This window comes from Chrysemys picta, chromosome 2, assembly GCF_011386835.1.
Source record: "Chrysemys picta bellii isolate R12L10 chromosome 2, ASM1138683v2, whole genome shotgun sequence".
Classification (NCBI taxonomy): domain Eukaryota; kingdom Metazoa; phylum Chordata; order Testudines; family Emydidae; genus Chrysemys; species Chrysemys picta.
Genome location: NC_088792.1, coordinates 103943248 through 103959587, shown reverse-complemented (window position 1 = coordinate 103959587; position 16340 = coordinate 103943248). Strand labels below are relative to the sequence as shown.

The 16340-nt window shown below is 40.4% G+C and overlaps 1 protein-coding gene across 2 annotated transcripts in view; it reads right to left on the bottom strand.

Annotated features, from left to right (window-relative positions):
* ADCY1 (adenylate cyclase 1) overlaps positions 1-16340 on the bottom strand; it is a 216570-nt gene that overhangs the window by 38251 nt on the left and 161979 nt on the right. For both annotated transcript variants that reach the window (XR_006172716.2, XM_005300390.5), the window contains exons 8-10: positions 10504-10659; positions 6751-6945; positions 3792-3889 (exon numbers count right to left, since the gene is read on the bottom strand). Coding sequence is in view for 1 of the 2 variants with exons in the window: in XM_005300390.5 (XP_005300447.2) it covers positions 3792-3889; positions 6751-6945; positions 10504-10659 (449 nt within the window). In the remaining variant the exon portion in view is untranslated. The remainder of the gene's footprint in view (positions 1-3791; positions 3890-6750; positions 6946-10503; positions 10660-16340) is intronic.

The window sequence follows — 16340 nt, the reverse complement described above, 5'->3', positions numbered from 1 at the left end:
AGGACTTTTGGATAAATAGCCTGAGTTTACACTGACTCAAGACCTACTTTCTGATCCAGCAAATGGACAGAATCTTCCGTCCAAGGGAGGCCCCAATCGTTCCTGGGAAGTGTTGGAAGGACTTGACCTATTCATGGGGTATTCTTGTTGTGAGGAAAACATGTTCTAAACTTGTAACCACAGAAAAAACAGTGGGGGGTTAAAAGAACTGTCCACCTGCGAGAGCCCATGCTGGAGTTGGGATGATCTCTGGTAAGCTCATTAGCATGTGTGTATGTTCTTTTATTGTTTTTAATATGTTTTCTCTTTAATGCTTTTACCTTAAGAATAAATGTTCTTGTTTAGAAAGAGCTGTGTAGTAACTTAACTATGTGTAATTATGCTGGTTATAGCCTCTGAGGAGAAGGCAAAGCAGGCCTGCTGAAGCATTCTGACTTGCTGGGGAATTCACAGTGTAGGCACGGAACTGTGCAGCCTGGAATCACTCCGATCAGGAGGAAGAAAGAGATGCATGTCTTCATCCAAAACCGATGATGGCTGATGAGCCTAAGAGTGGGTGCCCTTTCTGGACCACGGAAGAGGAATACAGGTACAGTTGCCCTGAATTGTGACATCCATGATCTGGCTGGCCTGTAGCTGCTGCCACAATATAAATATTAATAATAATAGTAGAAAGCAGGTGCTACCATGCTTTTAAAGCACTGGCTTCTGTATGGTATAGCCTCATACCACCTTAGTTGGGAGGGGCGCATCTGCTGCATCACCCCAGAAGGTGGTAAAGCGTACAGTGTCCTCCATAGTTGGCCAGCATAGGTAGACAGGATCATGGCCTAACTTTCCCCCACTCCTGTTGGTGAGGCAAGCACCACTTGTCTGTGCAGCCCTTTAGCTTAGTTGATCACAAGGACTGTGAAAGTGACAGAGCCTTGTGATGGTCTGTATCCCTATGTTTACCCTTTCCACAAGACTATGATAAATTTGGTACAAAGTATGCCTTGTGAGGTATCATTTGAAAACTCAATCTGCTGAACATTACTGTCCTGGTAAAATGTGTGTGGCAACATAGTATGTAAAGTTATTAAATTCTACTGTATAAGACATGTTCAAAGTTTAGAAAAGCAGGCACAAAACAGTTCCTTAGGGACAAAAGGCAAACTAACACCTCAGCTGGGTGTTAATCAAAATCAAATGGACTATCACCAGGTTAAGTGGCCATTCTTTAGCAGGAAAGAAAAAGGGTGTGAGCGATAAATTTACATGTTGGCAAAGAAACAGCTGGAAGTTCCTGTCTCACAAACTTGCTGTTGCCTGAAGCACAGCTGAAGATGATTCTCAAAGAAGAGAAATGTTATAAGAAAGGAGAACAAACTCCTCAGATTACCTCTCTCCCTTCATCTCTACTCAAGGCATCAACAATGCTTGAAAGACAAAAGCAGCATCACTGGACCGGGGAGTGATCCTGGCTGAAAGATTCAGCCAGTAAAACTGCTAAAACATGTGGTGACAGAAATCTGTAGCTTTGAATTCACTCTTACGTTTGTGTTGTGTTTTACCTTTATTTTCTTGTAACCAAAGTCTGACTTTAATGCCTCATTACTTGTAATCACATAAAATCTATCTTTTGTAGTTAATAAACTTGTTTATTTTTTTTATCTAAGCCAGTGTGTGTTTGGATTGAAGTGTTGGGGAAACTCCATTTGCAATAACAAGGTTTGTGCATATTAATTTCTATTAATGAAATGACAGACTTTATATGAGCTTGTACTGTGCTGGGCAGTAGAAGACGCACACTTCTGGGGGAAAGTCAGGGACTGGGAATTTGCTGGTGTCGCTCTGCTGTACATTTCAAGAGTGGCAGGCTGGCTGATTGAAGCATTCTTGCAGTATAACTGAGGGTAAATTTATATGCTGGAGGCTGTGTGAGAGCAGAGAACTGAGGGGCACAGCTGCCCAAGAATCCAGGTTGTATCCTGGGGAATGTCACAAACCTTTAATAGACTGCACAGTGAGCAAAGGTTCCTTCCCCTTTATGTGCTCATGCAATGACTGACCAGAGTCTGGCTTTTAACACGGAGAAATAATATGAAGGATTTTGTTGTTGTCATTGCACGTTCCCTCTGGTAATATTTCTCTCGTCAGAGTCGTCAAACTTTTTGTTGCTTTGTTATATTTTCGCTCCTGTTGCAATAACATGACCTACATCCTTCAGCCTGTCTTTGTCTCTACTGGCCAGAATCTCCTTCATCATCACATGTGGCTTTTGGCCATTTAAATAGCATTTCCAAGTCAAAAGTGTTGTGGGCAAGGGAGATCAGGACTTTCCTAGCAAGAATTTGCTTTTTCCAAGTTTTGCAATGTGGGCTGTGATTTTTGTCACAACCTTCAAAGGAACTGCCCAAGTCCCCACTTGCTGACTATAATAACCCCATGGAAACTTGATTCTGATGTCTGCTTCTTTACCAGTTAGAATCAATTCATGAGACTCAGTGCTAATTACTGAATTATATGAATTAGCCAATAAGCAAACGTACAATCAAAAAATAAGATACTACATCACAAAATATTCCTGGCTCTGTTATTTCTCCAGTGCAGCTTAGTTTTAAATACTTATGATAAGACTTCATAGAAAACTAGTAAATATTCTAAAAGTTAAAAGTATTCGTAATATGAGACCTCGCTACAGTGCTGCTCTGCTAGTAAACCTTTGCTGAGAATTGGGGAGAGATCAACATTTTGTGTGTGTGAATTATCTAAGTGTAAGCAGAGTCAGGATGAGCTGTACCCTGACATCTGGTGGTGAATTATGGCGAGTGTGGAAAAGAACTCCAGGGGCTGATCTGGTTTGCATAGGCACATCTACCCGCCTGGCATGAAACAACAGCAACTCAAAGTGGTTACTTTGGCTGGTGTGGGATCCCCAGTTTCTCTGTTATTGGGGCAGGAAGAATAAAGTTTTGTTACCCTGATTCTGTGAATCAAGGCCAGTGGAACTGTTGTATGACAGAAGGACTCCCATTACCTAAGTAGCACTTGCTTGACCAGGGGTATGGGTTACAAAACCCAGTGAATTGAGAGAGGATGGGGACAGGTATTTGTACCTGATGGTATGGGCCCCCTTTGAGGGCTTGAACCACCAATTACACCACCTCCTCTCTCCACTGGTGAATGTCAGAGCTAACTTTGATTCCATTAGGAGTCTAGTTACAGGCTGCTGAGCTGAATTCACTTTGGGCCAATGGTGCACCAGCGCTGGGGCTCCCCTACTATGAGCTGAAATCACTAAGAGCTGAAATCACAAAAGAGCTAAAGTTATTAAGAGCTGAGATGGGCAGAAGGGTTACATAAGCAATGTCCCATTTAGCAAGTTTCTACTGTATTCTTCTTCTGCATGCATACTTTACTAATTTGTTCGTTATTAAAGGGGTTGAGCATCAGAGGTAGGATGCTGGCAATGTGAAAAAAAACCCCAAAGATGAGCACTGAAGCATTTGTTTTGAAACAAGCCAGCTAAAAATAATTATATGGTGATTTTGTAGACAGGTGGAAGGGACAAGGCTGGAGTTTGGATTTACTGTTTTACCACTGAATTCAAAGTTTACCAACCTTGTCTGTATACTTTCAAAATATCCCTTCAAATGCCTTTTGTTGTTTGTGGTCTCATTTTCCCTGCTGAGTTACAGGATCTAGTAGTATGTGCTTCAGTTCTCGCTCCAGAGCAGCTAATGTTTGAATCTGTGTACAAGATCCTTGAAAATGCTGTGCTTTGAATTTAAATAGCAAGAGATACTTACTGTGGGATTATTAGAAGGTAGACAAGGCCAAATAAGGCAGCTAGAATTAGTGAAAGAACTACAGCACTGGTGAAGTATTCATCCTGAAGCTGGTGGTACTGTGAATGAGAAGAGATGCACAAAGACAGTTAGTGAGGCATCTATACCATATCTTCTGACTCTAAACTAGGAACAACTGTGGTTTAAAATAGAGTGTGCTGCTATATTTCCACATATTTACAAATGTAGCAATGAACGTGTTTTAATTCACACCCAGAAAATATCTTTAAATGTTATATATATGTAAAGGTAGCCATCCTACAGCAAAAAAACCTTCAGGACCAGACTCCAAAGAGAAACTGCTGAGCTTCAGTTCATTTGCAAATTTGACACCATCAGATCAGGATTAAACAAAGCCTGTGAATGGCTAGCCAACTACAAAAGCAGTTTCTCCTCCCTTGGTGTTCACACCTCAACTGCTAGCAGAGCACCTCACCCTTCCTGATTGAACTAACCTCGTTATCTCCAGACTGAATCTTGCCTGCATATTTATACCTGCCTCTGGAAATTTCCATTACATGCGTCTGACGAAAGGGGTATCTACCCACAAAAGCTTATGCTCCAATATGTCTGTTAGTCTTAAAGGTGCCACAGGACTCTCTGCATCTGAAGAAGTGAGGTTTTTACCCACGGAAGCTTATGCCCAAATAAATCTGTTAGTCTTTAAGGTGCCACCAGACTCCTTGTTGTTTTTACAGGACTCTCTGTTGTTTTTTACAGATTCAGACTAACGCAGTTACCCCCGACACTTTAAATGTTATTATTCAGTATCTGATGTAGTTAAGGCTGCATGCCACTTTCCTTTCTCACCCTCTGTTTCTGTACCCCATATCTTTCCCAAACATTCACCTTTCAGTCTGCAATTATTCAGCTTTGACCTCAGCCCAGAGGTGAATTGGTTTTTTGAAAGATTGAGCAAAAAGAGTTCAGCTACTTTGTGGCAGAATGGGGAGGAAAAAATAGACTTTTCCCATTATTAAGAAAAATCTTTGCTGCTTTCAAACAGCCCTTCAACTGAAACAGTTGAGGGAAGAACACTGACTTGTGGCATGGAAATACCTCTTATTGAGAGATGTGAGTGAATCCTTGGTTTGGTCTGAGAAACCAGTATGCTGCACAGGTAAAGAAGAATTTGAATATGTTTCTCATTAAGTGCCAGATTACGATCTCAGTTTCACCAGCACAAACCTGAACTCATGTCACTCAGAGTTATTCAGGATTTACACCAGTGTAACTGAGATTGGTATGTGGTGCTAAGCTTAGAAAGTATGCAGCTACATAAGACTGCATGTGCACCATTGTAAAGTGTGCAGAGGCTGAGTCTAGGGTCCCACATGCTCAAACCCTATGAGTCTGTAAGATGTAAGTGCACTTTGAAAGTGCACAGGTGACAGCCCTGCTATAATGCACTTCACAAACAGCTTAGGGGTTGTCTTCTGTGGAATTCTTAGGGGCAGGGCTCATCTCCTGGGGTTTAGCCCCCAAAAGTTCCAGGTTTTGGAATTTACAAACCATTGCTTTTTTCTTCTTCTTCCCAAATTAATAGAACTTTGAAGCTCTTTCTATGGATTTTTGTTGTCCACCCCGCCCCCCACCCCATCTCTTGTCTTTACAGTGTCTACTCCTTCTACATGGAAGCGAGGGAGTGGGAGGCACAGAGCTGGCTAAAATGGCTTTACATGATTCGAGGATTCCCTTCTCTCCAGTGGAATCCTTGGGCTCCTTCTTTAGGGCAGCTTTGCAGATGCTTTCTGCTGTAAACCACACAAAATCACCAGCTAAACAAAATGTCTTTTTTAAAAGCTCTAAACATATATTTTCACAAGATTCCATATACCTTTACCCCCCAAAAGAGCTGTTCCATTTTCACTGATAAACCTCACTCTTTTTTACAACTATACAGGAAGGGCTTGTTTGCTTTTTAAAGAATGAAAATTAAATGATTAATCTGTGGCATCTTGAAATGAATATTAACGGATAAAAATTCAGTTTTGTGTGTGGGACACTGATCAGAGGTGACAACGTACCCTTGACTGTATGGCTTACATCTGAGGGGGAAAAAAAGGGCTACTACTACATTAGTCTAAAATCAGACCACTTCTGCCTTCCTTCACTTAAAAGAAAAAAATAACCATGTGAGTTAAAAGAAGAACAGGAGTACTTGTGGCACCTTAGAGACTAACAAATTTATTAGAGCATAAGCTTTCGTGGACTACAGCCCACTTCTTCTGATGCATATAGAATGGAACATATATTGAGGAGATATATATACACACATACAGAGAGCATACACATACATGTATGTGTGTATATATATCTCCTCAATATATGTTCCATTCTATATGCATCCGAAGAAGTGGGCTGTAGTCCACGAAAGCTTATGCTCTAATAAATTTGTTAGTCTCTAAGGTGCCACAAGTACTCCTGTTCTTCTTTTTGCAGATACAGACTAACACGGCTGTTACTCTGAAACATGTGAGTTAAGACTAGGTAGGCCAGGGCTGGGTCCAGGAGAGATGAACATCAACCCCTGGCTCCAGCTTTACAGAAATTCTCCAGAAAAGATAATGTGGCCTTTTTATACGGAGTAGGCTACTATAAGGAACCACTGAACCTCTGCCTCTGCATGGATCCTGAGCCTCCCGCATATGTCCCTACGTATGGGCCCTGCAGCCTATTACGGGCAGGAAATACAATCCCCATGGTCCCAATGGAATGACAGGGGAGGAAATCCACAAAGGAATCATCACTGGGATTTTCTCCTCTTTAGCCCCATCCTCTGGATTTCTGCAGGAGCGAGGTGTCAGGCCTTGTAATATTGTTTAAAGATAATGAGCAAAATTTGGACCTTGTCTACGAAGGTGCAACTCCATCTGTCCAATTATCTTTGGTCAGTGAACTTATTCAAATTCTCACTTACTTTATGCTCACGTTCAATTTGTTTATACTTGAGGGTAATGAAATTCAAGTCAGCCATCTCGGACTCAGTTTGCCGGGCCTCTATCAAACGGCTGATGTATCTGTTTACTCGAGTTCCTGGGGTGGTGTATACCACATTCGTAGAAAAAGAGGAACGATTCCTGAGTTTTTCAGAGGCTGTTCTTAATGCTCTTCTCTGCAGCAGAAAAGAAAACAAGAGGATGACAGCTATTCACTGCAATAACATTATCCGTGACTGAAAATATCTCATCATTTGTATTGCCAAGTCCCCAGTCAGCATCAGGAATCTGTTCAGCTAAGCAAATACAAATTTGTAGACAAATACATGAAAAGACATAGTCCTTGCTCCTGTCAAGTTACAGTCTAATTACAAATTAGCTACAATTTCTCAGGTAAAATCCTGGCCCCACTAAACTCCATGGCAAAACTCCCTTTGACTTCAGTGGGGCCATGATTTCACTCCTCATCCTTAAAAATCCCTCTACATATTGTCCTTGACAGCACTCTAATCTGCCCCTGTGGAGAAAGCCAGCTCATCCCAGATCAGGGTGACTTGATCAGCGAGGTAACAAGAAAATTGATCACAAATGAGAAAAACTCAATTCTGTGGCTTAGCGGAGACAACTCAAATTAACCTAGACTGTCCATGCCTCTGAACAATTCTGCTGTTCAGGACGATATGGATGGGATAGTATTTGCAAAGCAATTTTTCTTCACCTTCTCCACATCCACAGCATAAGACTTTGAATAATTTTACACCAGAAGTTTAGCCACAAATACAGGGATAATGAAGGGATTCCCTTCTAATTATATTTTCTCTGTTACCATTTCTCTTGCGTTACTCACTCCTGTGGCTGCTGTCCTGCAAGCCTGGGCCTGGCTCCCTGCTCCAGGTGTTGCGACCTGATGCATGGGATGACTGCGCCACTCAAGTCTGGCCTGGCTGTGCTCCTGTCACGCCTATACAGAAGGGCTCAACCTGTTTCTACATAGTCAGAAACATATTTCCTTTATGAAACATTTGTAGGTGTCAGGGAAGGCCATTTAATACATTAGGTTATGACTAATCAGCTTGGGAAAAAAACCCAGATGTCTACCACCTAGGATATAATAAGAATAATCTTTCCTGTCACTATTAGAAACTTGTTACAAGGTCTCAGTGCAGTGCTGTCAATGTTTAATAGCCCACTTTTTAAAAGGCTATATACCTAGAAAATATCTCTGAGATTTTACAATTCCCTTTCAAAGTCACAGCTCAGGGGACAAAGGTGACCAGCTAAATGTATGGAGAATGAAAAGATGTTTCTTTTCTTACTGTGTGTGAAACAGGAGGGGCAGCTCTTCTTAAAATCAAAACGAAACACAACGCACAAACAAACACAGGTCAGCATCTAGTTTACTAAGGCTAGGTCCACACTACCCGCCTGATTCGGCGGGTAGAGATCGATCTTCTGGGATCGATTTATCGCGTCTCATCTGGACGCGATAAATCGATCCCAGAAGCGCTCCCCCGTTTACTGCGGAACTCCTGCTCGCCGAGAGGAGGAACTGCTGTCGACGGGGGAGCTTGCCTGCGCCATGTGGACCCGCAGTAAGTAAACTTAGTTCGATCTAGGAAACGTCGACTTCAGCTATGCTATTCTCGTAGCTGAAGCTGCGATCCCCCGCCCCAGTGTGGACCAAGCCTAACACACATAAGCAGACTTCCCTGTAAAGTAGATATATGAAGCTAGTGATCAGTCAGGAAATACTACAGACCAGTGGATTGGTTCAGGAGTGGTCCCTGATAAGTACTGGAAGAGAGTCCAAAGCATAAATAAAATATCTTTTCAGTTCTCTCACTGTTTTCTTGTTCTCATATTTACACTATAGTATTGGTGCTAAATGCTTATGACACAGCTAAAATACCTACTTGAGTTTTGCCTTTTGAGCTTAATATATTGAATAAGCATGTAATCTGAAGGGCCACTATGTTAACATGTAGTTAAAATTCCGGTTAACACCTACAAATAGATGCGTCATTTCAGATGCTTATATTTTGGTGCCTAATAGTTTTGCTTTCTAAACTAAATTTTGCAGGCTGTTTTTTCAATTAAGTGACCTAGATTTTGTTTGAGTTTTCTGTTGAAGAGAATTAAAATGGAGTGAGCTATTAGCCCATAAAATCAGCTACTGTGCACATATACCTACTTTTTCATTTATTTTCTAACATGCATTTTACCTCTTTTTTCATGTTACAGACTTTCATGATGTCTCAAGTTTTTGCAAGGTAAAGTATTTTGTCAGAGAGTTTTTTTAACTTTATTGTAGCACAGATGCAGATAATACTGGGCCAGCTTCAAAGAGTTTTGAGCTGTATATGGCTTTCATAATTTAAGGAATAATGATCTCTGAAGGAAGCCTGGAGAGCAGGTTGGTTTGTATAAATTAACCTTTTACATCATGTTCCCTGAGATAAGAGTCCCATACGAGTTGCAAACACTTGACACACAACTAGGTTAGTTAAATATAACATTATAGCAGTGACTTTGAATGTTCTGACTGTGGGGAATTTAAGCCAGTTCCCTAACATACTATAGGTTTTGTATGTATACTATGTATACATGCACACACAAAAAAAGACTAAATTGTCACATAACTTTTATAGAATAAACAGATTTTTCAAAATACTCAAAGACGTTTAAAAGATGTAATTCAGAGCAATGATGTCATGTGTGAGTTACTATGTGAGTTACGCTATTTCTATAAATGGTAAATAAAGGCCGCAATAAGAGATTTAAACCAAAAAGAGCTGCTTTTTTAATTTTTGTGTTTCTGTCAGTACTGGGAGAAACAAAATTTTCACGAACAGGAAAGTTCTAATACTGCCATAAAGACAGATTTGACGTTTTTCAAAATGTATCTTGTTTATATCAGAGACAGTCCAAGACATAGTTCAAATCCCAATGAATGACCTTCCTGTTCTACAGCAGTTGACATACAAGCAGTAAACTATGTAACATTGCCACCTACTGGCAAAATAAATGATCTGACAACTTTTCCAATCTTTTGGTTTTAACACCAAATCAGCTTTATGATTCATGGTTACCATTCACATTTTCATATAGAAATATATAGGCATACAAATATACTTACTTTCTGTATGCTACTGAATGTACAGTGCTATCAGCTGAAAACTGTGGAGGACTCCAGGGATTTGCAAAACAGCTTTTTGAAATTTCTGCAATGGCCTCAGGGACTCTTTTCTGAAGGACAAGTCCCAGATGGTAGCCACTTGTGAGATGTGTGTGCACGCACTTGTATGGGGGACTCTGCACCTGAAATCTGCTACACTTAAGCTTTGTCTATACTGGGGAAATTCTGCAAAAGTTTCTCATCATTGCTAGCAGTTCAGCTCCAGGACTAGTGGGAACACTGGGATCCCTAGCACAGACAGGATGCCTGGTGCCATTTGCCTTTTCAAAAGCCAAGTCAATTTACTATGCTCTAATTTACCTGGTGCTTGAAATGTACAGATAAGGCACCTGTGGCTGCCTCAGGATTAAAGCTGCTATTACCTACTGAGCAAAAACCATATTAGCAACGATGGGGAATTTTTTCTAGACAAGGGTTTATTATATTGACAGCACTTATGTAGTAATAACCTGTTTTGGTTTAGTTTGTGAGACAACATGGAGCAACGGACATTTTAAAAGCACACATTCAAGGACCTCAGAGAAACCTTATTAATTACCTTATCATCATCCTCACATGTCATGACATTGGAGAAAGGTATCTCGGCTTTGAACATCTTACGACAATGCATGAGCTGGACCAGCAGGTAGCAGACTGTTTTGAACTTCATTCTTTTGGCAGGCTTTATGTCTGAGAGAATCAGTCCTGGAAATATCTGTCAGGCAATTAAAAATATGAAAAAGATACACACAGGTTTACATACATATAGACATACCTACATACACATATCCCATCCAATGATCAGAATAAGCATGAGAATATTGTGATCAAACAATGTATTTTATTACACACCATATTTTCTTAGGGGTAGAATACTTCTCCTTTTTATATCTAGTATATAGAAAATGTTTAACATATTATCTTTAAGCACAACAGAACTAATATTTCAAAATTGAGTTTCTATAGAAACTACGAGTATTAAAACCCATTCGCGACTGACGTAGAAGAGAGGCATTATTTGTATTTCTTCTTCTACTTTATATTCATTTGACTTAATAACCATTTTTCTCCATGAAAATAAAAGCAGCATGTAAGAAGTATAAGCATGAGTGAGCTTTTCTGTTCATTCCTTTTCTTTTTAGAACATTCCTGTCATGTTCTACTTACCTTCACTCTCCCATTTTAGCAACTAGAGTTCTGGTTCCAGGATACTCGCACGCATCCATGGAACCATGATCAAGCAGGGAACTGGGGGACACAACTATTATACCCCACATCTTGCTTCTTCAAAACTGGGGACATTGAGCCATGGAGCGGAATTCTGGGGTGAACGTTTATGGGTCTACTTCTTTCAGCACAGAGGACCCGGATTCAGAAAAAGCACTTGCTTAACTTTTAAGCCTGTGTTTAACACCCATTGACTTTGATGGAATGTAAGATATGCTTATGTGCTGGTCTTAGATTAGAACCAGGGCCAGAACCCCCTGATCTATTTTCAGGAGCCATGCAACCTCCTCTGCTTGGAGTATTTATGCTTCTGGCATGTGTCATCTGTGAAGGAGGATCTGTGAGAATTTTGAAAGGCCACACTACCTGCCAGCACTGTAACACAAAGAAGTACTGTCACTCTGATCAAATTATTATGCACCTATTTTAGGAGCAAAAGTGAAGAGACCCAGAGTTTGGTGCATAGTGCCCAGACACCTGAAACATATTCTCAACCCCAAACAAAGCTCAGATCTTTGTCCTTAGGAGCCAAGGAATATGGCCACTGAAATGAGTAAAAAGGATTTGGTTTATAATTGCCATTAAGAGTCGAGAAGTATGATGGTTGTTTACTGCAGCATTATGTGTCTACCACATGTTCACAACTGGGAGTTGCCCATGCCTATCAGGATCCAGGGAAACAATCCCTTACTTCACCAAAATCATTTCTTCTATAGCTCCCCTCTACCTTCACCAACCATGGGAAATGTTGGAGAAAATTTTTTGGACAAATTAAAGGGAATCCAACAAAGTGATTCAGAGGAGCGAACTGCAGATGAGTGAGCGTCCCAGTATACATGGAGGGCTGCACTTCTCTATCTTGATAGCACAGATCCAATGTACTATGGCCATGTGTCAGCCAAATACAATACACTAAATGGAAATGTCATCTTGGTCGCTAAAAGTTCTATCCATAAGAGAAAATGTTTGGTCCAAGCTTCCATTATTTGTTTATATCATTTTTTTGGGGAGTGCTTACTTTAATGGTTGGCATTTAGGGTTTGATATCTAATGAACACGATGCAACGGTGTCGACTGCTTCATTACATCAAATCTTAATGAGCAGGGTAGAAAGGAGGAAGTAAATCAGAACTGTTTGCTCAGATACTAGGGTGAACATGTACATACTTGGTTATCTGAATTTAGAGAAACTGGGACAAATTTTCTTCAGTTATACACCCTATATTCAACTTCAGGACCAATATTCAAAGAAAAACTGCTGAGCTTCAGTTCATTTGCAAATTTGACACCTCAGCTCAGGATTAAACAAAGACTGTGAATGGCTAGCCAACTACTAAAGCAGTTTCTCCTCCCTTGGTGTTCACACCTCACCTGCTAGAAGAGGGCCTCATCCTCCCTGATTGAACTAACCTCGTTATCTCCAGACTGATTCTTGCCTGCATATTTATACCTGCCTCTGGAAATTTCCACTACATTCATCTGACGAAGTGGGTATGCACCCATGAAAGCTTATGCTCCAATACGTCTGTTAGTCCCACAGGACTCTGTCGCTTTTTATACACCCTATATTATACACAGAGTAAGTCAGTGTGGAATTTGGCTGTATATCCAGATTAAAATATGTATATTTAGGTACTGAGAAATGCATTGCATTTTATGGTGCAATACAGAGCTTTTCCTATTGAGTTTTGTGGGTACTGTTCAGAAGACTACATGTTACACTGCGACAACCAAACACAGAAATCGATTAGTCTGTTTAAATATCTGTATAACATTTTAATTAATGTGTGACACAACCTGTTATTAAATTAAACAGGAAAAATATTCCTGAATGGGCACAATTAGTGTATTGTGCACTTGAAGGATGATTAAAGTAGATTAATACTATCTGCATTATACTGCACATCTGATAGTACTTCAATTTAAAGGACAATAGTTTACTGTGCATGTTATTTCGGCAAGTGACTCACTGCTGGAAAGCAATATTCTGCCCAAAGGACATTGTATAGTGACATTCACTTCACTAAATATCTTGAACACATTCCTTAGTTGTTCATACCAAATAAGATATTTTTAGGCATAGATAGCCCTTAGGTCAGAATATGGCAAATGGGATCTACCTTCAGACCAATGCTCTTCAAGGCCCCAAGCTAGAACATAGCCTTTGGGTAACTAGTTGTGATGTTACTGATTAATCCTATCATGTTTTTTTAACACATCCATAGCTCTTCTAGAAATACAAGTATTTTGCTGCATGCCTTTCTCTAAACCCAACAAAAATGTAGCAGCTTTTTTTTCACAATTAACTCCAGTATTTTTGCTCTATTTTCCAAGTCGCAGTAATAGAAAGGGAACACATGGAAGGCACTAGGTGAAATAGATCTTAGCATCACCACTGGAGCTCAACTCCAAAACAACTAGTCCCCTTTCCTCTGTCTGTCAGACAAGGTCAGACCTCTCACCTGGAAGTCACATTGAGCAGATCAGTGATTTTGCCACACATCTTGATTTTGGGGGCCATATTAGGCTGATTCTGAGTTGATCTTCTAGGTAAAGAACGAGAAGCTCCTTTGCACCTCGGAGTACCCACAAAAGAGAAACTTTAATATAGCTAGGTGTGCTAATTGAAGTTTCTGCTAGCAGAGCTAAGAGGGCATGTATGAGAGAGCGGCAAGAATAGGGCCATGGTCTCTCTCTCTCCCCCTGGAAGTGCTGGGAGGAGGGTGCTTTGGAGAGTACAGTCTAAACTTCCTTCAGTGTATCAAATCTCCTGTGAACACTCTGCTTCTGTGACTGCCCAGAACCATTATGACTTATAGCGGAATAATGTCGCCTGACAACTTTGCTCAGGCAGTGTATCTCCTCCCTTTCCCCAAACTGGCTCTCCCTCAGAAGAACCCTCATGTGTGCAGATAATTTTTATCCAGAATTCCAGAATTTATAACAGCTTCTTTAATATATCTTCAAAGCAGCAGATGGAGCAAACTGTTTATTTACCAGTCATTAGGCATTGTTGGTCTCCTGCTATAACAGAGACACATGGTCATTGCCAGGAGGGTAGTGTTACCTTTTTATGCCACACTTAAAAAAAAAAAAATAGGCCATCCTTGACAGGCATCCCACTGAACTTGCTCATGGCCTACTTTATTTTATTTTGGCACTTCCTTTTTAAGTGCAGCTGAACTGATGCCTGTTCATTTGCAACATAATTTTAGGAAGGGTTCTTTATAGTAACATAGCCAGCAAATCAGGATAAGAACGGGGATGTTCTATCAGACCCCCACAAAAGGCAGCCAGCCTATTTACAGCGTTGAGAGTGCATTGAAGCATGTGGAATACAACAATCATTGATTAAAATTCTGAGAAAATATCCCTCTGTTTGCATCTCTTGTAATACTCTGGTAAAGGATCCACTGGTGCTTATCTAGGCTCCTCAGAAACAGTGTCAGACTGCAGTTCATTTTGCTATGGTCAGCTAGGGGCATGAAAAAAAAATCACAGAAAAGGAGGTACCGTTGATATTCAAAGTGCATTCACAGAACGCTTCCATGCTGTATTGTATGTGTCTCTCTTGCTTATGCCTTCAGTTAGTCAGGTCTGAGCTTTTTGGTATTAGCATCTTTCCTGTTATTACTTGCAAGTTACTGAGCTTTCCTGTGGACTTTTTTTATCCTGAGATAAGTGAGCAGGTTTGTCTTTTCACAGCTATGGTAATTAGCAATTTTTATTATATGCCATATTATATTTATTTGTAATCATTTCTTTACTAATATACTAAAGTCCATTTTACTTAGTGGTGAAAAAATACAACTTGTCTAAGAAAGAATTCTACATAGTTCAAACCAGTTTACCTACCTATCCAACACAAATACAGCAAATATTTCTAATGGTTGTAAGTGTTAAAAGATTGCTAGGAGACCAATAAAATAGATACAACCATTCTCTAAGCCCCTCACCTCTCTCGTCTCCAAGTGCCACATCTTTGGGGAGTAAAATAAAATGGGAGCAACAGAACATAAAGCAAAGGACAAACCCCACTCTCACTGACAGTGATGGAAAACCTGGAATAATTCCAGATTGGGGGCCATCAGACTGACATATGTGCATTTCTGTTCCTAGCGCCATTCACAGTGACAGCAGGAGTGGTATGTGACCCTGGCAGACCAGGTCAGATCAGGGCCATAGGCCGATTCACTCGTGTATTAGTGTAGATCCAAGAGAGTAACGTTTTAAACTTCATGAAAGCTACTGGAATGTTACTCGTATTGTTTTCACTTATCTGTTTCCGTTATAATGTAATAAAACATTTACATTGTATATGCCCATGTAACTCAATAACCCAAAGAAATCTTGTGAAATGCTAATTACCGAATATATCAGAAAGGGTGCTAATTCCAAAGCAAATGGCCATTGTGATGATGACTGGAGGTCAAAAGACTAAAGTGCATTCCTCACTCACCATCATCAAAGGAAAAACCTACATGGGTAGAGACACAGTCAGCTTGCTTTTTGTGTGAAGATACCATAAATATGAATTCAAAGAAAGATCCTTTATCTCTGACAGTTTCTCAGACAGAAAACCAACCTTTTACAGGGAAGTGTACCAGACGCAAAGCAGAGATCCCTAGAGACAATTTGGGTACCTTGAAAGACTTTTGGGAAACTGGCAGTTTATTATATCACTGCTACCATTTGGAGTTACAAACTGTGATTCACCTGTACATCTATTTTACCTGCTTTAAACTCTCAATAACTCTCATTTTTTGTTCTTAGCTAATAAACTTGTAGTTAGTTTACTACAGAATTGGCTGCCAGCATTGTCTTTGGTGTAAGGTCCAGAGTACCAATTGATTTGGGGTAAGTGACTGGTCTCTTGGGACTAGGAGAAACCTGATGTGTGATTTTTGGTTGAAGGGACCTTTTATCACAAAGTCCAGTTTGTCTGGGTGGCATAACAGGCTGGGGCCTAAGGGGACTGTTTGTGACTCTGTGGTAAGACTGGGATAGTGATCCCAGAGTTCACATGTGGTGCTGGCTTAGTGAAATCTAATTATAGAATATACTACCAGTTGGTGCTCTTGTTTTCTGACAATCTGCCCTGAGGTAAGCACTCAGTAGTGAGCCACTCCAGATAGCACAACACCCTTATCTCCTTCTTTGGACAGTGGT